The sequence below is a fragment of the Camelus bactrianus genome, chromosome 24 (assembly GCF_048773025.1).
Source record: "Camelus bactrianus isolate YW-2024 breed Bactrian camel chromosome 24, ASM4877302v1, whole genome shotgun sequence".
NCBI classification, from domain to species: Eukaryota; Metazoa; Chordata; class Mammalia; order Artiodactyla; family Camelidae; genus Camelus; species Camelus bactrianus.
The window spans coordinates 9,460,565-9,486,766 of NC_133562.1; the positions used below are offsets into that span (position 1 = coordinate 9,460,565).

General features: G+C 45.6%; 1 protein-coding gene across 13 annotated transcripts in view; it reads left to right on the top strand.

The window, feature by feature from the left end:
• The window catches only part of LAMA3 (laminin subunit alpha 3), a 211,988-nt gene that overhangs the window by 82,526 nt on the left and 103,260 nt on the right, over positions 1-26,202 (top strand). For 5 of the 13 annotated variants that reach the window (XR_012502025.1, XM_074352160.1, XM_074352159.1 and 2 more), the window contains 10 exons: positions 1,458-1,592; positions 11,391-11,528; positions 13,471-13,517; positions 14,446-14,545; positions 15,242-15,294; positions 15,527-15,632; positions 16,383-16,482; positions 19,064-19,220; positions 21,443-21,575; positions 23,395-23,537. Coding sequence is in view for 9 of the 13 variants with exons in the window: in XM_074352160.1 (XP_074208261.1) it covers positions 1,458-1,592; positions 11,391-11,528; positions 13,471-13,517; positions 14,446-14,545; positions 15,242-15,294; positions 15,527-15,632; positions 16,383-16,482; positions 19,064-19,220; positions 21,443-21,575; positions 23,395-23,537 (1,112 nt within the window). In the remaining 4 variants the exon portion in view is untranslated. Of the gene's footprint in view, positions 1-1,457; positions 1,593-3,832; positions 11,529-13,470; positions 13,518-14,445; positions 14,546-15,241; positions 15,295-15,526; positions 15,633-16,382; positions 16,483-19,063; positions 19,221-21,442; positions 21,576-23,394; positions 23,538-23,992; positions 26,198-26,202 lie in introns of those variants that run through there. The other 8 variants (XR_012502026.1, XR_012502027.1, XM_074352158.1 and 5 more) reach the window with 6 other exon arrangements.

The following is a 26,202-nucleotide window of genomic DNA, read 5'->3' on the forward strand; positions in this document are numbered from 1 at the left end:
AAGATTTGGCAGGGTCTCTGTATCACAATGTCAAGGACTTTGGATTGTGCCCTGAAGGAGTTGCGTCACTGCTGAGGGACTGAAACTGGAAAGTGATACGAAAAGACTGGTGTTTCAGGAAGATCATTCTTGACACCAGTATGGGGAATAGATTGGAAGAGGCAAGATGGGAAGTGGACAGCCTTGTTAGGAGGCTCTCGGAATAATCCAGGCAAACAGGGTGGAGGTCCTGGAGGAAGGTTCTGGAACTCTGGAAGAGAGGAGAATTCCAGACACTTTCTTGAGATATAGGCACTGTGATCTGGTGATGAGGTGTGGGAGGGGAGCGGAAGAGAGAAGTCAGGGGCCTCGGAGGTGTCCAGCTCCAGCGCTGTGTGGGAGTATTTGCTAGGTGAGTTAAAAAGTGAATTTCAGAAACAGAAATTTAAAAATGCATTGGTACCAAATGCTTTCTGTTTACAAATGGTTGTAAATCGGGATTCCTTAGACTTCAATACTGCGTAAAGTTCAAGCCTCTCACTGAATCCCAGTGCCTGGGTTAATGCCAAGACTGTAGTTGACAGTAAACCTCAGCATTTCTGTGACCTTCTCAGCCTGCGGGGCCGTGGCACTGAGACCTTGTGTGGCAGCTGTGATGGATGGTCAGGGCGGTGCTCACGCCAGCCTGGGTTCCAGAGCTTCCCTTGTGATGAACGTGCCCTCGGACACGTCCAGTGCCCTGCTTGTCAAATTAGGCGGCTGTTCAATTAACGAGTTAGAGCAAGTTAGAGGTGAGGCAAAGACTGTGAAGCTGTTCTGATTTACCCGGTCTTTTTTCTTAATTATTGTAAAAAGAAAAAAAAATTCCATAACTTTGTTACTCACCTTTTACCTGAAAAAGGGCAGAGGGAAGGAGTGGGGTTTAGCTCACTTTTCAGACTATCTATTATTTGAACCCTTGTAGAAAATCTTTCCAAAATGCATGAGACTTCCCTTCCTTGTTAAATAGGGGGAACCCAGGCAAATCTTGAAGCCTTTCAGGGTCTTCTGCAAGGGACCATTTTGCAGATTTAGGTGCTAATGTTGTTGATAGAAATGCAGATGTTTTAAACATGAGAATGGCCTGAATATGTATACTAATGTGGGACACACCTTGAACATGGCTTTTAAAATCAGTTATTGGCATGTCTTCTTGGCATAATAGGAAGAGGACCTGGGCTCTACCCACAGGGGTAGATGCTAAAAGGTTGTAGGTATTTTGCAAACTAGTGCCTACCTTGGACGTTCCTGAGTGGCATCTCTGATCTCTCCTGAACAGATGTTTCGCTTCCCCAATAAGATGTGGTCTTCGGGGCAGGAATGTCTAAGCCATAGATAACTCAGGATCTGTGTCTCCATGTCAGACACCTGGGCGGAGGGAGAAACTCACAAAGAAACGGAGGACGGAGGCCCCTCTGAAAGTGTCTTCTCCTCCACAGGCTGCGACTGTGACCTGGAAGGTGTTCTCCCTGAGATATGTGATGCCCGCGGAAGGTGCCTGTGCCGCCCCGGGGTGGGCGGCCCGCGGTGTGACGCTTGCCGCTCAGGTTTCTACTCCTTCCCTATTTGCCAAGGTAAGTGGGCAACACGTCCAGGGTGCCCATCGGTCCGCGAGGTCAGTGTCCTCCTGAGGAAATGCAGAGGCTCCTTCGGGCAGAGCTCTGCCTGCAGTTTCATGAATGAGCCCCTGGCTGACATAGGTATGTTACGTGTGACTGTCCTCCTGGCCCCGCCACGTCACCTCCTTTCTCTTGTTTTGTCTGCCCTGTCCTCCCTGGTGGTCAAGCCCATGGGCTCTGGAGTCAGCGCCTGGGTGCAAGTCCTGGCTCTGGAGAGGAGGTGGTACCTGAATGGTGTTTAGGACCCTGCCGGGTAGACGAGGGGAGGAGGCAGGGTGTTCCAGGGAGAGGGAGCAGCACACACAGAACCACCAACTCCTCGCTCTCCACTTAGTACCCCGTCCTAGTGAGAGTCACTGAAGCGAGTGGAGGCGGGGAGGGAGGAGGAGGTGGTGGCCCAGGCTCTAGAGCGTGACAGGTGTACAGTAAATGTTGGGTGAACAGCAAATGAATGAATGAATTTGCCCACATTCTTCTCCTCCGTCTCCTCCCCACTGCCTGCCTGTGTTCTTCTCCCAGTGGCTAATGTTGTAGGGAAAACGAGGGGACAGAAAGAAGGAAGACTGAGTCAGGGCTCAGGGCAGGAACTAAACAGAGACAGGGACTCGCTGTGGGTAACTAGGTGCTAACCTGAGTCATGAAGGCTCTAGGCTGGACGTCCAAGGAGGCTCCCAGGGGTTAGACCCAGACGGCTGTGGTGCATCTCAGGGACAGAAGCACTGCAATCCTGCCGCCTCCATGGCCATCCCGTGGTGCCCAGGAAGCCAGACGGGACACCGCAGAGAACCTCAACCTTCCTAATCTTCTTCCTGTTCTTATTTGCAAAACCCAGTTGGCATTCAGAACCCAGCTCCAGGGGAATCTGGGAAGTGCTGTTTCTGGCTTCCAGCCTCCGAACGCAGGAGGAAGTTAGCATCGATGCCAAGCGATGTCATCCACGAGGTCAGCCACACTGAGGAGCTGGGAGAGCAGGACAGGGCAGGAAGGACCTGCCTCGAAGCAGGAGACAAATGGCAGAGAACAAGGTTCACATTCGCTATCAACATGGACAAGTTCCTTAACCTCTCTGCTCCTCAGTTTCCTAGTAACAGTGCCCGCCCTGTGACATGTCAGGGTCATGCAGGTTACGTGTGCACTGACGTGTCCGCTCTCAGAGCCTGGGGAGCACACACTTGTATGGCAGCTATCATTCCGTTAGCCCTCCTTTCTCTGCCCTAGACGTCCCTCTACATCCCTTTAAGAGCCTGCAGCCCCAGCCCCAGTTGAGCTCCCTGTTTGCACAGATGTCTGTGTGCTTGTGCCCAAGCCCTTCCTTTTCCTCCTGGCCCCATGACATGTCCTGGTCACAGACCTCTAGCCTCTGCCCCACTTCTCAGCCTCTGCCTCTCTGGGGCCACAGAAGCTCTCAGCTGTCCCTGCCCAGAGATTCGGTCACCCGGCAGGTGGGAGGGTAAGGAAAGGCAGCGGGTACCTTTTCTTTCTCTGCCTTGATTTCAACCAGAGAAATTGGGTGTTAGAATTTGGGATGCCCAGTGCATTTCCCGTGGAAACGTCCATACAGGTGACGCTCGTGGTGGAGTTGTGTGAATCGTGCTAGATGTAGAGTCTGTGCCAGGCCGACTCTGGGCTGGTGCGGCTGGCTCGTCCTAGTGCGTGTGTCGTTCCTGTGGAACGGTGAAGTTTTGGAGCACGAGGCAGGGATGCTTACATTTCCATGTTAAGCTGGAGACACCAAGTCTGTCATTGACAAAATGAAAAAGCCAGCAGGAGGGAGACGGGATGGAGGCCTGCCATTTCAGATGTCCACTAGGGGCCAGACTTGGAGGAGCTCATGCCGGGAGTTGGCAAGATCACGAGTAGTGAAGACGAGGTCTGTTCGACAAAAGCAGGACGAGAGTTCAGGGCAGCCGTGTGGCTGGTTTCATCCCCTCCACCGGATACTTACACTGGGTCGACAACAAGGAAGCACTTTCTGGCCGCCGTTTGTTTGTTTGTTTGTTTATAGTGGCCCAATCACATCTTAAATGGAAACTCTTTGGGGGCAAGGAGTGGACAAGAGTGTCTCATGTTAACTTTCTACGTAATCGGCTGACATTCATATTGGTTCTGCTTCAGCTGCCGTCCTTTTAGCAAAAGCAAAACGTTCTTATGGCTGAAAGTGTCTCAGAGGTTTCCTTTTTTCCTCCTCTGTACAGCCACAATTCCAGACTCATCCTGGCAGAACGAATTGCAAATATGCCAACCTCATCATTCTCCTGGACAAGACTGCCTGTTAGCTTGTGCCTTTGTGTTTTGGATACAGAGGTGAAGAGTAATACAACATTTTAAGAATGCTCTTATCCACATTTCTTTACTTACTAGAACTAATTCATTTTAAGGTGGGTGGAAAATGCAACGGTATATTTGGGATAAAACAGAGGGAATTTTCAGAACAACAGAGTAAGGGGTCTGTAGACCTTCTTTCTAGCAAAACAAAACACCAACTGGTGAAATTAAAAAAAAAATCATTTAAAGGCTCTGAAAATTGTCCTGAGGTCATACAGCAAACGAAGAAACATTTATTTAAGAAAATACAGATCTCAATAAGAACAATGGGAGCCTGTGATGTTTGAGCTCCATTGTCTCCTCCCAACCCCTGCCCCAGCTCTGTGTTATAGAAGCTCTACCCTGGGCAAGAAAATGGGGGTTCACTCTTTTCCAAACTCCCAGTCTGGGGCTACAGTTTCACGCCAGCAGCGGCAGGATGCTGGCATTTCTCATTGCCCCCAGCCCTGTGCTGCAGAAGCTCCATTCCAGGCAGGCTCAGCAGAGGACCAGGTCTGTCTTTCCTTACCCAGCCCCCACTTGTATGGTGGAGACTCTCCGCCAGGCACCACAGGCTGAGAATACTGGGGTCCTGGTCATCCCCACCCCAGCTGTCTCATCGAGTAGAGGTTCCAAGCTGGGAGGGGCAAGCAGGGAATGACCAGGAGCTACCACTCTCACCCCCACTGCCTGCTTGGAGAGCAGGAGCGTCACTCCAGGAAAAGCAGGTCCTCATTTTCAGCGCTAGTGGCGCAGTGATCGATCTTGGTGTTTAGCAATTAAAACGAGGCAAGATAGCTCTGATACAAGCCAAACAGCAGGGCAGTCGGACGTTTAATACAGAGAATCAGAGTAAGTGCAGCCAAGAAGGGCCTTCCTGGTATCATAGGTCATTCTGGAAGCTGGGAAGGTTTCTTGCACGTGCTAGATTGTGCCCACTCAAGAGTAATCAGAGCAAGATACAGGGCAGACTCAAAGACATCCCCCAAGCTGCACGCAAACGCACAACACAGGGTGGAAGCCTCAGTGGCACAACCTTTAACCAAACAGTGACTGGACAAGCTGCTCTGACACATTGCTCAGTAAATTGCAGCAATAACCTGATAAATCCATTTCACCTGAAGATATTTTTATGTCCACATACACTGGATAATTCCTTCCCAAACCTGTTCAAGGGGCAAGAAACCACTATGTCTTGTTTTGTACGAATTATCTCTAGGCCAGGAGCAGGGACCAAGTAGATGACCGTAAGGAGCTAGTTCGAGATGCAAACCCTGCTTTATCTTACTCCTTAATCTTCTCTTTACTCTTCTGCCTTAAACCTAACAAGAAAGAAGGGTCTATGTGTCCATGTCCTGAGACTTGACCTTAAACTTGGTTATCTGGCTCATGTATTTGGAGCAAAAGTGAGAACCAAGCAATAAGATCTCCCAACCCTGGTTGCCTCTGGACATTAAAAAAGCACACCCCTAAAATGTGCATGAAAATCCATGTATTTTGCTACTAAAAGAAGCCCAGAGGTCCTCTCCCACCATTCCTCCTCTTCTTCTTCTTCTTTTTTTGGGTGATAATAATTGTACTAAGTTTGATTATTTGTTTTCCAAGCTAAACCCAAGGGGAATTAGAAACATGAAATTAGGGAAGGAAAGTTGCCAGGGCAACAAGCTAACAGTAAAGCAGGAAACAGAAAAGCAGACATGAACCTTAAGAAGTACAGCAGTCTGAGGCCACTAACCAAGGGCAAATAATTTTACCCAACGCAGGAGCTACTGGGAGAGTCACCCTTAGAGAGGGCTAACGAACACCCTAGTGACCGCTCTGGGTCATAAGACAACTGTTATGTCTAAGTATCTGTTTCTGAAGGAAGGAAGGTATAGAGTATCTTTTAGTAAGAGGACTGTTTTGTGAGAAGACTTTTAAAATGGGAACATTTTGGTGAATCAAGATTCACTTAGCATTCTACAATTTCGTGGGACGGAAAAGTTGACCTAAACCGGTTTAACGCAAGAATTTGTTGGTTGTAGTTGAACAGTTCAGGCATATTTGGTTTCAGATCCAGGGGCTCAAAAGATGCTGGCAAGGTCTGCCAAGATTTTCTCCATCTTTCAACTTGGCTGCCTTGTATGTTGGCTTCATTCTTAGGCCTCAGGTGATGGTAAGATTGTAGCTAACAGCCCTAGGAAACACATTGCTATGGGCTGAATTGTGCCCCCTCAGATCCATGTGAGGAAGCCCTAACCCCCAGGGTGAGTGTATTTGGAGTAAGGAAGTACAGTCATTTCTGGGTATCCTGTTCCTCCACCTGTTCCTCAGTTCCACCGAGTGTGGATGAGGGCGAGAGAAAGCAGCGTTCAGGCTTTGGGATTCCAGCAGGATGGAGGGAGGCAGTAACCTCAAGTCCTGTCTCCGTGAACCGGACCAAAGTACATCTAGCCTCAGAGAACCCACCTCTGCTTAAGAGCTCTTTCCCCAGTTTCACTGGACGTGCACCATTGCCTCATTCCGGTGGGGTGTAGGGATCTGCCCTGAAGTTTGTTCTTCCAGATTTGAACCGTTAGGCTCTGGAAGACTTTGGGACACTCCAACATTCTGTCAGCGATGGTGTCCCTTCTCCAGTGCTCTCCTTTTCTGACAGCTTTTTTAATCTTTTAAAATTTTTTCCTAGGGGGTGGCATTGAAGCCAGTGGCTTGAAGCTCAGACTCACTGAAATCTGAACTTGGTCTAGCTTCAAGGGCTGACCCAGTATTTTAATCTGTGATCTTTTTTAGATGAAATTGATTGCTTGGCTCATGATTTTAGAATCAAATCAGCGTGGCCCCAAATGCTACATCAGATGGTCTGCTATGTTCTAGCCAAAAAAATGTTCGTATGGCTTTGTGCTCTGCATTGCTTTAAAGGTTTTAAAAGTCTTCTTTAAGAGAATTTAAAAACCCTTCTTAATTGTTCTTGCCAGCTGCAGTCCGGCGAGTCTTTATGTTTTGCATTAACTTAATTTCATCCAGACTTCTCTAAGCACAAGGCTGCCTCCTTCTCATTTTATTTTTGACTCAGTCAAGTGCCCTGCAGTTAGTTTTCTTTCTTGTAGGTCAAATTGTAGGTGCGGGGCTGCGTGGGAGAGCTGTCCATGTGTACTGAAAGTTTACATGTATGTTGACGCCTGGCTTGGCCACAAAACACATGTTGACTCTGGTAACTTGGTCATTTGAGGGTTTACTGTTCCCTTTTCCTCCTCTTTGTCCCTCATTTCTACATTCCTTTCCTTCATTTTTCTCTTCCTCTTCTTTCCTTCCTTCTCCCCCTTTTCCAGTGCAATTGCTAAGTAGCAACTAGTCAGCCCTTGGAACAGAGGCCAGGAGGGTGGGAGTGTGGAAACAGGGGTCCTCCCATGACTAGGAGCTTAAGGCACTCGTGCTATAGCTGCCCCCAAACCTCGGTGCCCCAGGGCCCAAACAGTCCCCACCGGAATTTGCTGTAGTCCTTGGGCTTTGGTTGTAGGTCATTCCTTAGAAAACTCCTATACATACGTGGTGGCCCGTGCAAGGTTAGCCTCCTACCTGTCAGCATGTTCTCGTGAATCACAAACTGGCCCCAGGAAGAGACCCAGGGTGCCGGTCGCTGGCAGATGGTGCTGCAGGGGGAAGTTTCTGACCTGGGATGCTCCCGGGAGAGCCCTCCCAGCCTTTCCAAGGCGGGAAACAAAACCCACAGGGCTGGGCCAAGTTCTGTGCGATTTTGCTTTGAACCAGTCCTTTACTTTGTGGTTTACTGTTTGTCTAGGAGAACATTGAGGTGGCTGTTTGGAAGAAGCCTTAAGATTTTCTGTAGATTTGATCTGCCCTCAGCCCGCTCAGCCAGAGAGGGGGAAGGTGGTGGCTACTGTGGAACTGTGGAGGTTGGCTTCGCGGTTCTGAACTGCAGGAGGCACCAGCCTGCTTTTTCAGCAGAAGGAAAAGCTTTAAAATCACAGGCAATGGGAGTATCTCCGAAACAGTAAGGAGCCCTGTTTACCGTGTAATTTACGTGTTGTCTTGTAAGTGAGCGTCTTGGGGAAGAGGATGGCATTCTTGGGGAAGAGCGGCATTGGGGAAGAGGGGGCAGTGCCTCTCACGGCAGACTCAGAGAGAGAACACACAGCAATAGAGCCGCAGGGCTGGACCGGGAAAAGGATTTCGATAGTTGTTTATTACTTCGTTTAACAAATATCTACTTGGCATATAGTAGGGGCCAGGACTGTGCTTGATGCTGGAAGGTTTGGGGGAGCACAGCAGCCAAAACCCCCGATTCCCTGGACCTTTCTTATCATTTTCCTTTATACTCATTGGAAACAAAGGTGTCTTCAGTAGAAGCACAGTAAGGAGCAGATGAGAAGAAAATACTCCAGAAACTTTGAAGGACCTGGATCAAAACAGAGAGCAGAGTTAAAATATCTGTAAGGCCTTATAGTATTTCCAAGAGTGAGAAAAAGGCTGCCAGCATTGGGGTTTGGGTTTGGGATTTGGCAGCTTTCCTTGATATTGGATTGAAATACAAAGGATGATGCCAGATTGAGAAACTCATGGTTTGGGATAATGGACATGCGTTTAAGGCAGTGCCTTTGTTGTCACCTCTGGAGTGTTTCTGCATCTCCTGAGGCTCCCTGGACAAGCGCTCTGGCCCTGGGAGTCAGTGTCGGAGTCACCCACATTATACTGGCTGGAGCTGCCCCCCTGTGCTCCAGGCTCCTACTGCTCCCCCGACTGCCTGCACGGATGTTTTCCTCTGTGCGTTCACTTTCCTGTAGGGCAGAATAGCAGAAGTAACCTGTGTTAGTCAGAGTTCTCCAGAGAAGCAGAACCTGTCGGATGTGTGTATGTATGTATATATGTATACATATATATATACATATATTTATAGATGTATAGATTTACTTTAAGGAATCGGCTCACATGGTTGTGGGGCTGGAACCTCTAAAGTCTGCAGGACTGGTCAGCAGGCTGGAGATCCAGAGAGGGCTTGATGCTGCAGCTGGAGTCCTCAGGCTGTCTGGAAGCAGAATTCCTTCTTCCTCCAGGACCTCAGTCTTTTCTCTTAAGGTCTTCAACTGATTAGATGAGGCCCACCCACACTGTGGCGAGTAACCTACTTTACTCAAGGTCAGCTGGTTTAAATATCAGTCACATATAACAAAACACCATTATAGCAGCATCTCAACAGGTGTTTATCAAATGTCTGAAGCCTGTAGCCTAGATAACATGCAAAAATTAATCATCACAGAGCCCAAGATTGTCTCCCCAGTAATCTGCCGCTAGTTAGGGACTTGATCTCTGCAGACAGGCCGGCAGGGAACCTGGGGCCATGAAAGAACGCTGACCCAGACAGCAGAAGAGCTGAGTCCTTGTCCTTTTGTCTGCCAGGAGCTGGCTGGGGGCACTAGGCATGACTCTTCACCTCTCTTACATTCGGTTTCTAGGCAGTGGTGCCGGGAACATTGCTTCACACCGTGTGGATAATTCTCCAGCCCTCTTCTGGATTTCTAGCTCATTGTGGTCAGGAAATGTGTGTTTTTCATATTCATCTCCACCCCCTCACCTAGTCATGGTGCCATTGAGCACAGTAGGCCTTCATTCAAAGTCTGCTGGATATCCGTGTATACAATAGGAGGGTGGAATGATGGTAAATTCTCCCGGGCCTGCCAGTCCCTAGCTGGGCCTCTCAGAACAAGTCACATAAACTGGTTGAAGTTCCAGGGAATTTGTAAATGAGGAGACGAGCAAAGTTTGCTTCCAGCAGGGAGTATTTTATGATTCCAACGAACAACTCTGGGCAAAAGCTACCATTATCATTAGCAGAGAAGAGCAGTCTCGGAGTAACTCACCACTCATGGGCCTGGGCTGAGTGCTGTCAAAGAGAGTGAAAGCGGCATGGTCTCATCCCTTCGGGAGCGCCGCGCTCCAAGGCTTAGCGCCGTGGGGCTTTGCAGAGCCCAAGGACGCCTGCAAGTAAATCACTGGAATTGGCACTTTATCTCATGGATCTTTTCTCTCCCAAGGCCTCAACAAGTGTGGAAAGTTTGAAACCTTGCAAACAGGTTGTGTATATATATATTCTTACTGCATACACCAAATATAAATTTGGAAGTCAGGAATACTAATCCACTGATCCCTATTAATGCAGCGTGGATTGGTGTTCAGAGCACCTCCTGAGCACTGGGGGACTAGATGATCACAATGGTGATGTTAACAGGAGTGAGCACTTCCTCTGTGCAAGCGCTGTGCATGATGCTCCCGATACCTTGTGGCTGCTGATTCTCTAGCGATCTCATGAGGGAGATGCTAGCATCAACTCTGGTTTCTAGAAAAGGAACCTGAGGCTTAGAGAGGCTAAGTCACGTGCGTGATTGTATGGCTCCTAAGTGGTGGGGCTGGTGCTTGAATCCAGAAATGTCTGTCTCAGAGACTGAAGCCCTTTGCTGCAGGCTAGTTCGGTGACCTTGGAAATGTCACTTAACTTCTGAACTTCACTCTGTAACAGTGGAATTCAACAAGGTAACTTTCTCCAGTTCTTAAGATGTGAAACCCTCCAGCTCGGGAGGTCAGTGGGCCATTTCCACTGCTCTCCTCTTCCCAGAAGCAGGTACTTGCAGAGTGAGTGCTGAGTGATGCTGAGTGAGTGACGCTGAGTGATGAATGATACTGCAGCCCTGTGGGAGGTTAAATGCAGACACTGGGTGGAACCTGGCTGGGTGGGACGGAGCAGAGAGGGGAATGGCCAGAATCTCTTCTCTCCATCCAAGCGTGTTTTATTCACCATCTTGAGGTGGAAGAAGGAAAACTGGCATGCTTTCCCCATCCATTCCCAACCCTGATGCATCACTTTTTTCACAATTAATCAGTTACACTTGACCTTGAGAAACGGAGCACGAGGAGAGGTGGACGGGGATAAAAGAGGGGAGAGTTGTAGGCCAGTCTGGACTGGAATGGTTTGCACTGGATCCCCAGTGGGATGAGAAATTATTGTGTCCCCTCCACTGAGTCACATCCCCATCTGCTGTTCCCTCTATCTTCCTCTGATGAGCGAGCACCATTACTGAATGCGAGAAGCTTCCCTAAAGCCCTCGTCCATGGCCAGCCGGTCTTGCTGAATGTGAAATTAACAACAGCAAAACAAAGCAGAAAAACAACCAGGAGCACTTACTGATTGCTCAGTATGAGACAGGCACCGTCCTGAACTCTTTCAAGTGTTATCTTACTTAATCCTGGCAACAACCTTGTCAAGTAGACGCTAATATCATTCCCACTTAAGAAAGGGGAAACTGAGGCTTAGAGCAGTTAGGTGACTTGTTTCAGGTTCCAAGTCTGATAAGAGGTGGAGCTGGAACTTGGATTTGGGTCTTTCTGGCCCCACCTCCGTGCTCTTTTCTGGGTCCCATGCCCTGCTGCCCTGGGTCTAACTGAGGTCTTTTCACCCAGCCTGCCAGTGTTCAGCCCTCGGCTCCTACCAGACGCCCTGCAACCCAGTGACTGGCCAGTGTGAATGCCAGCCGGGGATCACTGGACAGCGGTGTGACAGGTGTCTCTCCGGAGCCTCTGACTTCCCCCACTGCCAAGGTAGGGAAGACACCAGGATGCCGGGGGGCGGGTTCCTCTCTGAAGTGGGAGCAGCCAGCCTCCCAGAGAAGCCAGCCAACCCCTGCAGACCCACCACTGGTCACCTCTACATGCTTGACCCTAATCTCCCTGGTTCCTCCCCAATTTTAGTCCATTGAAAATGCTCATGTCAGATATGCATCTTCAAAGAAATCTAAAATGAGTTTTTCCTAAAATTTTTAAGAAAATTTTCATGTGTTATAAATTTGTGTTTCTTGGCTTGCATGTGAGTTCTTTGTATAGCAGTGTGGCAAAGGTGACCCCATTAGCTAAGGCAAATTCCCAAGGCATCAGGGCTTCTCTCTGGTTCGGGGCTGTGGCACCGATGTGGCTGCTCTGTCCATAGTCCCCTGCAGGTGTTCTGACAGGTCACCTTGCTGGTGAGCAGAGCAGGCCTTTGCTGGGTTTCTGCTCCTCTCTCTTCCTGCCGCTGGCCTCCTGGGGGCCTGTGTCATCACACCTCAGCACAGGTCTGAGGGGCCGGGAGTCGGGTGAACCGAGTCTATTTAGTTTGGAAAGAGTGAGGCAAGGAGGAAATGCTGTCCCAGGTTGTCGGTCCTCATCCCTCCGTAGATACAGGAGGTGAGAGTGTGCTGGGCTCCGTAGCACAGGGCGCAGACCGAGGACGCCCCAGGAATCCCCTTGTGCGCTCGGTGCCTGCAGCCTCCAGTGGCAAGTAGGTCCTGACCGCTGCTTTCAGGGGAAGGACCCTTTCTCAGCTGAGAAAGGCTGACCCAGACGTCCATCAGGAGGATGTGGTTTTCTCACAGCCCTTCCTGCTCCTGATGGCACTTGGAGCCTGGCATGTGGAGTCATTTGTCCAGATTGAGTCCCCAGAGCCTCACGGACCAGAATCCTTGAGACCAGGCTTTCTTGCCAGTGGAAACGGTAGCCAGCTGTCAGAGGAGGCTGCTCGCCCTGGAGAAGGCCTGGAGGTCCCTGGAGAGGGAGGCTGTCCTGGGCTGGGTGTCCTAGCCCCCACGGGCTCAAGAGTGGAAGGAAGTGCCGTGGGAAGTGCTGTGGCAGCCACGGCAGCCTGGGGAGGAGCCAAAGGCTCGGCAGGGCTGGGTTGGAAAACAGCAAGGAGCTGGAGGGTTGTGTTGATTATTACGGAAGAATTCGAGAGCATCGAAAGAGAGAGAGAGAAGATGACCAAGGGGAAAGCTGAAGCAAAGAAAGACAGAGAGGAGACAATAAAGGCAAAAAGTCTAGGGAGCAGCATGTAAGAAAACAAGATCATATTATGGGTTTATTTAAATTATTTAAAAAAGGAGGCTCAGAGCAGGCTTACCCAACCTCACTTCATTTCTAATGCTGTATTGTAGTAATACTGAGACACTGTAAGATCCCAGTTTATTGAAGAGATTATATTGGGTTTGTAATACAATACTGACTAAGGCAAGAAAGCAAATTGATTTTAGAAATAATTTGAGTACAGATGGGGAATAAAGGGGCTGTGATAATTAAGGAATTAAGTCTTGGTTAACTAAAAAATGTACTTAGAAAATTCTGTAACATCTAATTGGGCAATTATAAAAATCTCTTGATACAATACTGCCCTCTTCTGGATAACCCTAAAGATGTTCAAAAATCTAGACTCCCAGTCTCCCCCTACATCATCAGTTAGAAGTGAACTTTTAGTAGTGGGCAGGGGGTAGAGCTGTTCAGTGGCAGAAGGGGTGATGTGGGGATTAAGGACCATAAAGATTATTCATGCTGTCTTTTTCTGAGTTACATGCGAAGTCCTTGACCCTCTTCTATCAAAAAATATAAATGTAGATGCACTAGTTTTAAAAACAAGTAAATCTTAAAAACAAAACAAAACAAAACAACTCAAAACATCAAAACACAGAGACAAACATTAAACCCCCAGACATTTAAAACATTTCTGAATCATACACAGGCTCCCGCAGTGCCTGCCATCCCGCCGGTACCCTGGACTCCAGCTTGGTGAGTAGAGGTTTGTAAAAGCAACTCTAACTATTGTTCTGATGCTTGCTTGAGACAAACACATTCGGGAGCTTCCTGAAATTAAAATGAAATTAAAGTAAGACCTGAGGCCAAGTTGCTTGAAGAGGCCATTGCTCTTTTTCAAAATGCATATGTGACACTGTGATTTTTTTTGAAAACAAAAGAATATGGTTTATTTAAACTTTGAATTCTAGGCTCCTGGCGTTTAGCTCTTACTATAGGTTACTCTGAGGGCATTGCCACCCAGGAGCCCTGCACATAAGCCTGACACATATAATCAAAGTTAAGAAAATCAAAGATTAGTACACATTTAATAAAGCTGTCTGTGTACAAAGAAATTGCAGTTTATTTACTATTACTCCAAGCACAATACTATGGCATTCTGATTCATTTTTCTAAACACTTTAGAAGTTATCTGTCTTCTTAGCCTCAGAGCCTGGAGAAGCTGGAACAGAAGGGCTGGCTCTGCATCTTCACTCTGAGGCTCGGCGATGTTTCAGCAAGGCAGTGACCCTTGCACACTACAGAAATGCTTGCAGATAAACATAATTTTCTACTGACTCTCAGCATGTTAAATATTCAGATGTTTTTCCATGTGAGTTTATAGTCCATGCTGGAACAGAATCAACAGATAATGACAGTGTTACAAATAAGAGTAATTAAAAATGTTTCCTAAATTTTCCAATTTTGTTTTAAGCACAAACATGGATTATGTGTACAACAAATAAATAATAAAACGAAAGCAATGAGCAGGCTGTTGAAATCAACCCAGTACTTTTACTTCCCCTGGATACACTTAACTTACTTTTCACAACCAAAATGTGTTTCTGTGACAAGCTTTGTTCAGAACACTTGTTTGGAAAGCTCTTAATTCTATGTCAGATGTTAGTGTGATTTTCTTTTTAAGGGGTATTGCCAATGCAAGCTTCATGTTGAAAGTCCTGCCTGTAGCATCTGCAAACCATTATATTGGAATCTGGCCAAAGGAAACCCCCATGGGTGTTCAGGTAGGTTCTCCTACATACAACATTTTACTATATTGTAACTTCCTTTTCTCTACCTCAGTGGCTAAACCCACAGAAGAGCTATTGACTTAATCTGTTCAATTTGTCTGAAATTCTGTATAAATGTTTTGATGGGTTTTTCCCCCCACTTTTGGCAGAACTTCTGTCATCTTCAGAATCTCAGCAAGGGATTTATATCCTGTTTCAATATGTATTATGTTGTCTGTGATGGACGGCAGCTGCTTGATAAACGGTTTTTCTGCCTTGTTTTTATAATCCACTCCTTCCGATTTAATTTTATTTCCTTTTATGCTTAGATTGAAGCCAGGATAGGAACTTAAAAACCACCAAGCTTAAGATGGCTAAGTGGAGCGAATATCCTTCCATAGGGTGTAATTTCATGTGAGCATGTCAATAATGACCTTGACATCAGAATAAAAAAATCCCACGGTGTTGCAGCGTTTGTCTTTTATGCGTGGTCGTAAATGAACGAGTACTCTTTGTAGGTAGATGGTATTGATCTGACTGTGCTGCTGACCCCAGAAAGCGGTCCAGCCTTAGGCCTCGGGCACAAACTGGAGTCCTGCTGAGCCGGCTAGAAAGTGACTGCACATGTCATGTTGAGGGTGTGTCCTGCTCCCAGAGCCGGGACTGCCCTTTGTGTAACCTTGGTCCAAGGCTGCTCTCTTATCTTCCCAGAGTGCCGATGCCATGTGGCGGGAACCGTGAGCGGAATTGGAGAGTGCGGACAGGTAACGTGGGCTGGTTTTTCCTGGGTGCCAGTAGACTGGCAGCAGTAGATTGTGGGGTTCCTGCAGGTGGGTGTTAGTGCCTCTGTAATTACACAGCACACGGTCATCCTCTTGGAAGTTTTTAGATCCTGATTACACTGCTTCGTATTACATAATGAGCCAGTTTTAAATCTTGAAGATTAGAAGATTATGTAATCTTACCAAATTTTGTCATCTGCTCATTGTTCTGCAGTTAGATGGTGACTGTCACTGTAAGTCCCATGTCAGTGGTGATTCCTGTGACACATGTGAAGATGGATATTTTGCTTTGGAAAAGGGCAATTACTTTGGGTGTCAAGGTAAATCCCTCCAGCGGCGGGGGGGGGGGGGTCCTGAGCAGGGCACAGGTGTTGCTGGACAAAGACTGTCAGAATAACCTTGCTTCTGACTTCACTGTCCTCTGGCAGACTTTCTGATGGGATGGGACTGAAAAACTCTGTCCTGGGAAATTGGCCAAACATTTCCTTAAAACTAGTAATAAATTGCAGACAGGGCTGCTTCCACCTTTCTTCTACCAGCACGCTGTTTTTTAATTATTAAAAAAAAACCAACATAATTGGAATGGGTGGAGTCATGAGGGAGATGTAAATAATGTCGCGACTTAGTACTTTCAAAGATACGTTTTGCATTATCAAAAAAGCTCCGATAATATTGTGTTAAATGATACAGTTGCAGGGTCTGTCGCCCCACAAGGCTACTGTTGTATCTCTCAAGCAGCCTCTGCTTAGCACACGTTGTTTACAGTAGCACTGTGTGGTGAAAGCATGTTCAGCTCCTGGGCTGCTGGCCCCTTACACTGCACAAAGTACTAGAGCTGGCCTACAAGTGCAGCTCCAGCTTTCAAGTGGACTCTCAGGGGGGGTCATGCCATCTTACTTTGAGAGCTTCCTACATACTGCAGACACCTGCCGGATGTAAGACGTGGCGGGGGAAAGAAAGCACGACCCTGCAACCTTGGGCGTCCTGATTTCCGCTTCTCACCGAGGGAGGGAAAGCCTCCAGCGTGCAGGTGCTTTGATGCGTGACCACAGCTGTTTCCCGACTTTCAGGATGTCGGTGTGACATTGGCGGAGCCGTCACCCCCATGTGCAGCGGGCCCTCTGGAGTCTGCCAGTGCCGAGAGCACGTCGTGGGGAAGGCCTGCCAGCGGTGAGTCTTGAGGGAGGTCCCTTCCCATACTGATGTCCTGAGGACTCTCTCAGGGAGTCCTGCCCGTGCTGACAGCTCTGGTGGAGAGAGAGGCAGTCCCAAGGTGCGAGGGCAGTGAAGCTGTACTGTCATTTGTAGTCCGGACACCTGTCAGTGAGTCTAATTAAAGCAGGAGGTAAAGTTGCCCTAAAAACTGTTCCACTTTGTACATAACAGAGTGACCTCACTGGAAAGTTCCCATAGGTGAGATGCGGGCTGGATGCTCGAGGTGGGTTCCCACGGCCCAGCCTCCATGGACAAATCACATGGAGGAGCCCAGCAGACGGGAGGGCTCCTGGGCCAAGGAGATGCACTTCCTGCTTCTCCCTTGGGACCCATGACTGTGGGGAGTGGAGGGTAAGAAAACTTTAGCAATTTTATAAGAGAGGGCATCTCTCATCTCACGCAGGAGCAAATTAAAAGAAACTATAGGACCAAGGGAGCGAGGAGGAGCCTGAGGTCCGGGAGGCGGGGTTGGGGGTGGTTATAACAGGTCTGGGGTAGGCTGTCCTTTTTTCCGGCCTATTTAGCAATTTCTGTGTTTGTCTGAAGCCATGATCCACCCATAATGGATGGATGTGGAAGGAAGAAAACAACTAAGTTTTAGTATTCTGACTTTTAATCATGTGCTGAAACTCTCATGAAGTACACCTTCTTCTCAGCCTCCAGCACCTTCACTGCTGCACTGCCAGCAGGTTCATAGAGACCTGTAACGCAGCCAGGGTGGGTCGTCTGTACCTGGAAGGTGCTTCTCTGCTTTTCCTCGGCTTTTCCAGCATTTGAATTCTCAGCGTCAGAGAGTCGCAGGGCCTCAGTAATAAGGCACATCTGTAGTCTGTTTCCCTGCAGACCAGCGAGGCTCACGATGGACCAGAGGAACTTCATAAATTGGTTCAGAAACATTTTCCACCCATGTTTTACCTCTTTCCACCCTCCTGTTGATAAAGTGAGCTTTTGCCCTATTTAACCAGCGTGAGTTTTTTCCTCCTTCCAGCTCTGTAGGTGATTGGGTAATTTTGAAGTTAAAATAGAATAAATAGAATAGAATAAATCACCCACCCTGAGGCCAAAATATTGACTTTTGACATTACAGCCAATACATGTATATATGAAATTTAGATTGTCCTTTGATTTAGCGGTAGATGATAACGGAAATACAAGGATGGCTAACCAGCAATATAGATGCCACAGTACCTTTCCTCCAAGTTGATAAATCTTGAGGGTTTTTTTGTCCTAAATTCCTCCAGATGTTTGTTTATGATTCTGTCTGTGCATTTTGAGTTTTTCTTGCAAGTTTAGAAAGCTTTGTTTTCTAAATAGTTTTTGTGATAATGTAATATGTGTTCATTGTAAAATTTTAATAAGTACCTGAAAGTAAAAAGGCAAAGAAGAATCTTCATTCCACCACCCAGATAAAACCCCTTTTAGTATTTTTGTACATTTTTCTAGGTTTTTTCTATGAATAAAAATTAGTATTTTTATATAAATTTTATTAATTTCTTCACCTGATATCATGAACATTTTCCACTGTAATTGTTTTCAAAATATTAATGGTTACATAATATTTAATAATTTCTTTGATTATTTCATAATTGTACACTTAAATATTGTTTCCAAGTTTTCATTATTATAAAAATTATTTCATGTTAATTTTTGACATTGTAAAATCATTCTTTAGAAAATACTCCTGAAAGTAGAATTACTGGGTCAATGGGAATGAACACTTTTAGGGATCTTTGTAAATTTCCTCCAGAAAAGTCGTTAAGTGTTCCTAATTCTTTATGCAGTATTATGCAGTATAGGAGCATGCCCTTTATTTCCTTTGACTAATTGGCCTTTATGGCTTTAAATCCACTAACAGCTATTAGCTTGTGACTAGGCTGTCAAAATGTGCCATTTGAAGAACTTCAAAGTAGTTTGGATATAACATGTCACAGAAGTGTTAGACTATTTTTGATCCTTCTCTGTGACCACCGTTATTGGACTCTTGAAAGGAATCTATTTATAGGCCTACAGTTTAAGAGAAAACAAGGCAAAGAATAGTCATTCTAATGATCAAAATGTGTATGTCCATATAGAGAGAATGCATCTAACTTGTAAACTTAGTGTGTGACGTGTTTTATGCCGTGTTCACTATGGTGCTTAGCAGTGGTGCCTGGCATAGATATTAACATTTGTGTAATCAGTGATATGAGTATATAAATGAATGAATTTATAGTAAATGACCCAGTTTGACTTTGCTAAACTGTTGGCAACCATTTAGAACATTTTAAAGATCCTACCACTATGGGTTGTTCTAAATGATTTTCTCTTTTGACTGCTTGGAATGAGTAGGTGTTGGATGTATTTTCTGTGAATGTTCACATGAGTAAAAGCAATGATTTAGAGGAAAAAAGCAGGGGGCCTCTCTCATGTGTCCTTGTTTAATGCCTTCTGTCAATTTATTGGGAATTCTTTCAGTGATAGCTGTTGGGATTAAAGGCTGTCAGATTATCAATGAACCTCACTTACTGTGTCCACGTTTACTTTTTGTTTATAAAAGACCTGAAAACAACTACTATTTCCCGGATTTGCATCATATGAGATACGAGATTGAAGACGGCACTACACCTCATGGAAGAGCACTTCGGTTTGGATTTGACCCCCTGGAGTTTCCTGAGTTTAGCTGGAGAGGCTATGCTCAGATGACCTCGGTGCAGGTAAGTAGCCGGGAGGGAACAGCCCCGGGCAGAGCAGCCTGGCTGCTCACCCACAGCACCCTCGGGAAGCCGCCTAAAGGTGAGCTCGCCCCAAAACTGAGCCCAGGATTCTTGTTCTCCAGGTGTGGATGGGGCTCGGGTTAAGGGTGGATTTTAACTGATAAGCATATATCTCAGTTTCAGAATTTATTGTTAGTTTATGTTGGTCAACAAATCAGAAAATGGAGGGATTTTTTTTAAAAAAGGGAAAATGGTGTTTACCTCTGGAGACTTTTTGTAAGACGTTTTCCAAATGAGGTTAGGCTATATTTTAACATGAGAGACGTTTTTCTTCAAGTCCATTTGTGGAGAATAAAAATGAGTTGATTTAAGTAATTCCAATAAAGCTTGTATTGCATATCTTTGACCAATGCTTTTTTTTTTTTTTACTTTTTTAAAACTCTGAATTACTGTATGAGTAGAAACTAAGATAAAGCAGGAGTTTTAGTCAGTGCTATTTAATTTTTCTTTTCTGTATTTCTCCTTTCCTCCAATCTTCTCTACCATACCCATCTCTCTTGGCTGTGCAGTGGAATAATTTAAGGAATTGACACATTGTCTGTTTACCTTTAGAACTTACACACGTTTGTAGCTAAACATTTCTGTATAGTCATTGAAGCGCTGATCTCTTTATAAGGTTGGTCTCTTCAAGCTGTGTTTCTCAGTGGAGAAATTCAGAATAAAAGAGGCAAATGAATGATGATGGTAACTCAGTATGTGTCCTCAGCAGGTCTAAAACTGGTCCTTGTTCTTTCTAGCTCAGGCAGCCCTTACGGAAACAGGGATGGGTCCCAGCTCTTTTGGAGCCGTGCTGACTCTAACGCTGTTACCTGCCAGGCAGAGTCTGCCATTAGGGATGCCTTTCACTAACAATACCTAGGATCTTAAGACACATCACTGTTTTTCTCTTCTCCCCAAATACAGCAATTCAGTTTCTTTAGTTCTCTGATCTTCATTATTCTTAAAAAGGCAGTGCATTCCATTAAGTCATAATAGGATGTGAAGGACTAAGAGCGAAGGTATATACCTTCTCACAGATGTTTACAGTTTGAAAGAACAGCTGGTTAACACAAAGGAATGAATTTCTAATGATGAATTCTTTTCTGTAAGTATTTTCATCAGAGGATTTGGATGGTGTTCCCTCGAATCACTACTTACTTGACTCTGCCCTTAATACATTTTTGCATTTTTATTTTCCGACTTGGAACTAACATTTCAAGATTAATTCCATTAAGTTAAGGGAGACAGTGGGAGGTTCTCAGTGGGGTCAGCTGCAGCTCCTGCTCCCAGAGGAAGGGTTCTACCCTTTATTGTCTTTATTGTCATAGACATCTGTTCACACAAGTCCCCTTCATTTTAACCAGAGGAGCTGGAGGGAAGGCCCAAAGAACCCCTGACAGAGAAATTTCCACGTTTCATGAATTTTCCTTGGGCTGCAGTTGGATCTGGACCTGTGGTCTATGGTTCAGAATTAAAATAGTCTAATCTTTCCTTCAAGATTATGGGCTCAGAAACCCTTACACGACATTGTGTGAGCGTCAGGGGCCTGGGGACCAGCAGGACCCCCTTTCCCCAGCAGAGAGCCCACGTTCTTCTTGGACAGGGATTGAGATCAAGTCCATATGATTTAGCAGGCAGATTTTGGGTACATCTAGACTTCATCACTAATGTACATAGGCTCTCATAACCTCTCCTTAGCCACCATTGATTTCTGTGTCTGTTTCAAATGTCCCGTACACGACATGGACTCTGGGTGGTGGCAGTAAGTAATACACTTCCTTCTCTTCTCCCTTTTTACGTCTCCCAGCCAGTGGTGGTTTCCCCCGTCACCGTGGCTTTCTCTAAACTAATCCATCTAACATTCCGCTCTGTCTGCCTGATTAACTAAAAGGTCCAAAGAGGATCTCGGTTGCCAGCGGAGTGCATTTTCCTTGTAACTGTAATTGTAAGTGGTTTTAATTTATCACCCGACTTGCCTGTCTCTGTCTTCCACAGAGTTATTTACTTGGTCCTTGTTGGGTGGGTGTCAATGGGTGTGTATTTGAGTGTGAATTTGTGTGTGCCTGGTGTGCGTGTGTAGTTTCACCGCAAGCCCAGTGGTGAGACTTGAGCAAAGTCTCTGACTAGCATTCCTTTTAACCAGTTGTCTCTTCTATACTCTATGCTTTTGCGGTATTTTTCAGAATGAAGTAAGGATCGTGTTGAACGTGGGGAAGTCAAGTCTCTCCTTGTTTCGCATTATTCTGAGATATATTAACCCTGGACCTGAAGCAGTAACTGGCCGTGTAACTATTTATCCATCCCGGGCTAAGGCAGGTAGGTAAATTTTCAAGCCTCTTTTGGTTAAAGATCTGATTAATTAGTGAAGCGGTTTCTCCAGTTTTCACAAAGTTGATCTCTTCAGTAAGTATGAAGCCTGGAGCCTGGTCTGATTGGGACACAGGTGCCCTATCCTTTGAACCTGTCAATCTCTCAACATTCTGCATGTTTAAATTTTGCTATTAAATTTATTAATTATCATTAAAAAAATCAACATAACAACCTATGAGCCTTGGCTGAACCCCATGGGTTATGATATCACCACTGGGCAAAGCTAATCTATAACTCACTCAGGTAAAGCAGGTGTCACCTTTGCAGTGTTACTTGAGAGGCCTTGGCCTACTGCCCTAAATTCTCCCATTGTTTCGGGCAAACCGAATAGTCCAAGGAGAAATGGGTGAGGATAGGCACTTCTAAGATGAACGTGGTAAAAGCATGAAGCCCTAGAGAGTTCCAGGGTCATTCAGGGATTCCTGAGGGCAGGTCCCACCGCAGTCAGACATGAGGCCAGGAAGCCTGTTCTGCGAGGAGTGAGGGCTTCTGCTAGTCCTGGAAACAGATTCCGGGACGAGATCACTGGGAAATCCACAGGGACACAAAATGGCATCAGTGGAATCTTAATCGAGGACTGAAATGTAAGCGTCTTTATTTAGTATCCACAGCCGAGTCAGACCTGTGTTCCCAAGTTGTGTCAGCCAAGCTTGTAAGGCTGGAGATTGATTAGGTAGTAACTGACAGGAAGAGCTAGCAAGCCGGCTTTATCATTTACAGAGTGCTTTGGCCTCCATTTCCTCTCATAAGAACGTTGAGAACTGAAGAGGGTTGAAGAGGAAACAGCTAAGAAGTGTAGGAAATTGCTTAAGCGCCCAGCTTTGTAGACAAGACCCAGTGTTCAGACCCCAGACTCTAGCAGACCCACTGCCTCCCAAGTGACACTCCATCAGTAATTTGCCCTCAGTTAACTCAAACAGTTGGAATACACTGTGGTTTGTTTTCTTGGCCTCGGGGGCACCTCACCTAAGCCCCCACATCTGAGTTAGGAGCCCCAGTTATGCAATTCCTGCAGTAACCTGTGCCTCCTCCCAGACATCACTGTCCACGCTGTGCTGTATTCTCTTCTGGTCTGTCACCCCTCCCCTCCCGTGTCCCCACTATCTGGGAGTGAAGGCCATGCTGGCTGTGTTCACTGCCTCGTCCCCAGAACTTAGTTCCAGGCCTGACACATAGTGGGTTCGGTAGATGTTTGTAGAATAGGAGAGTGAATACAAGTATTTGGAATAAACATTTCTTCTAAAGAAAAAGCCTCCGTTGGACTCAGATGCAGCAGTTTTGTTGTGTCTGAATTTTCTGCAAAAGGTTCTGTTTGTTTAATGCAGAGGAAAGCGCTTTGCATCCTGAAAACAAACAGAAAATCAAAACTTTTTCTTATTTCAAAATGAATGCCTGTTCTTCAATAAAAATTTTTTAAAAATTTAAATTGCATATAAACAAAAAGGAAAAAAATAGCTTAATATCTAATGCAACATATTGAATACTTACTATGTGCAAAGAATTTTTCTAAGCAGTTTATGTGTATTGATATATTTAATAAATTAATAGATTACAATACTAGCTTTTAGCCACTAATATCTTATCAACATCTTTCTAGCCTATTTTATACATAGTCATATGCATTCATGCAGTTGTTTAAAATAAGATCAGTAAATCTGATCAGGAACTTTTTCAGATGTAAACTGAATGTTCAAAGCTGAATATCTAAAGTCAGAACACTTACTGCTGGAAAAATGCCTCAAGCAGTTCTTTGTGTTTCTGATAGGTACTGCTCAGAGCAAGGAGATCATCTTTCAGCCGAGTAAGGGACCAGCCTTTGTCACTGTCCCCGGAAATGGTTTTGCAGACCCATTTTCAATTGTCCCAGGGACGTGGATTGCTTGTATTAAGGCAGAGGGAGTCCTCCTGGTAAGAAGAAATGGTTCTGAGTGCAGATTCTTCCCCCTTTAGAGGTGGTCCCTCCACAGTAACCCATGTGACCATAGGATAGAAAAATCATTGCTCGTTCCCTTATGGACAGAGGAACCTATGGTGACCTTTGCCCTCAAACATGACATAATGACATAGGAACCAACTTAAAATGGCTTTTATAGTCTTCCAGCCAGCTTCTCACAGGCCAAAAAAAAATTTTTTTTAACTCATAATGTCGAAGTTATCAAAATAAATGTAAAATCTTCATAAGCATATATTCCAGCCTTTCAGAAATGGAATTTTTTATCATGAATCAGAAGGACATTAAAAAAAAAATCAGCCTCTCTGGGAATCAGAAGGGGCAGAGGAAGAGAAGACTCTAAAAGCAGTGATATTCTTGGTGGTGGAAAGAGAAGGGAGACACAGGAAGAGCCAGTGCTTCTCCGTGACAGGCTTCCTGCCTCCTTCTGCCTGGACCGTGGCAACAGCATCACCAAACAGACTGCCTTGGACAAAGAACTCTTCGTCAAAGGAAGAGCTGTATCCTTGCACGTAGAAGAGCCAGAGAGGCCAGGGGACTTGCAGGGATGAGATCTGCTGTCTCAGATCCTCTTCTTTGATGTCTGCTTTTGCTTATAGTCTTCGGCAATCCTTGGTTTCATGCTCTCAGAGTGGAAGATGTAAAGCATTTCCTTCTGGCCCAAGCCACTTGATTGGCTAAGTGAGTAAATCTCAGGCACGTTCCCAACCTGCACCAGGCAGTATGGACTATGCTTACCCATGTAGGTCTTTTCCAAATCTGGGATCTTATAAAGATAATGTGAAGATTTGAGCTGTTCATTCCATTCCTATGTTTCTTTTACTTCTTGGTAGAAAGCCGTGTTGCTTTACAAAAGTTTAAGAATGTTTCACAAATGTTAGAATTGAGGAAGAGGAAAACTCCATTGAGGCCAGGAATAGGACATACAGTTGGGCTAATGGAAAGAAAAAGTTCACCTCTAATTCTAAAAGATACATGCACCCCAGTGTTCATAACAGCACTATTTACAATAGCCAAGACGTGGAAACAACCTAAATGTCCATCAACAGATGACTGGGTAAAGAAACTGTGGAATATGTATACAATGGAATACTACTCAGCCATAAAAAGAAGGAAATAATGCCATTTGCAGCAACATGGATGGACCTGGAGATCATCATTCTAAGTGAAGTAAGCCAGAAAGAGAAAGAAAAATGCCATATGATATCACTCATATGTGGAATCTAAAAAAAAGAACACTAATGAACTCATCTACAAAACAGAAGCAGACTCACAGACATAGTAAACAATTTTATGGTTACTGGGAGGGGAGAAGAGGGTGGGAAGGGATAAATTGGAAGTTCAAGATTTGCAGATATTAACTAGTGTATGTAACATAGATAAACAACAAGTTTCTTCTGTAGATAAACAACAAGTTCCCTGTAGAGCACAGGGAACTCTATTCAATATCTTATAGTAACCTATAATGAAAAAGAGTATGAAAAGGAATCTACGTATGTATATGTAAGACTGAAACATTATGCTGTACACCAGAAATTGACACAACATTGTAAACTGACTATATTACAATTAAAAAAAAAGAAAAAAGAAGTTCACAATAAAAGTTACTACCTAGGCGTGGAAGATGCTTCATGACATTTAGTCACTGCAGTGGTGTCATAATTCACGTATATGCTTCCGTATTGTGATTGCATTTTCACTTAAAAATATTTTATTGAGCATCTATTATCCACCTTTACTGTTTTAGGATCTATGGGACCATGAGGTAATGAGGAGATATGGTCCCAACTGAAGGAAGCTTATTAATAGATCGATAACCATTTTAAAATTCAAACCCACTCAGGTCGTAAGGCCACTGAGCCCCTGCTTTTCCCCTCTAAAACCTTTCTCCTCTTCTCTGTGATAGAGAAACTGAGGGCTGGGAAGAGAGAAGAAGCCTCGTGGTCTGTGTCTGTGTCTCTCTCTGGTGCGGCGCATGTTCCCTCCCCCTTCCCTCGGCGGGTGGGTGGCGATGCCAGGAGTGCTGGGGATCGTCTCAGAAGCCCGGACTCTGCTCTTTCCTGAAGAGCTGCTTCTCTGGATTTACACTGTGGACTCCACTTGGCAGCCTCTGTGGAACATGTTGTTTCTCTCCTGTCCTACAACAATGGGCAGAAGGCCAGTCTCACTCTGTGATTCACCAGGATGGCAAAACGTCACTTTTTAGACGAAGCCAGGCGAGCGTGGCTCTGGTGTGGGAATAAAAAGCCATAATACATGATCTGCAACTCAGAGTTCCACAGGGATGCAGGCATCCAGTCTGTCAAAGGAACGTTCTATCAACTGACAGTTTGTTGTTGTCTTTATCTTTGAACGTAGAAACAACCCAGAAGAGCTGGTAAATTTCCCCCTGCGATTTGAAAATAAAAATGTTCGCCTGAGGCGCTTGTCCCCAGTGCATCAAGCGATGGGTTGCTTTGTGCGATCCGGTGAGTCTGGGACCCGAACAAAGCAGTCGATGTGGAGAGTTGAACTAGAGAGCTTCACCTGGCTATTGTAACCTAGCTTTGTCTCTTTAGCTATTTTATTGCTAACGCAGGGCCACCCTCATAATGCATAACCATCTTCTTGGTCTTTATTTCC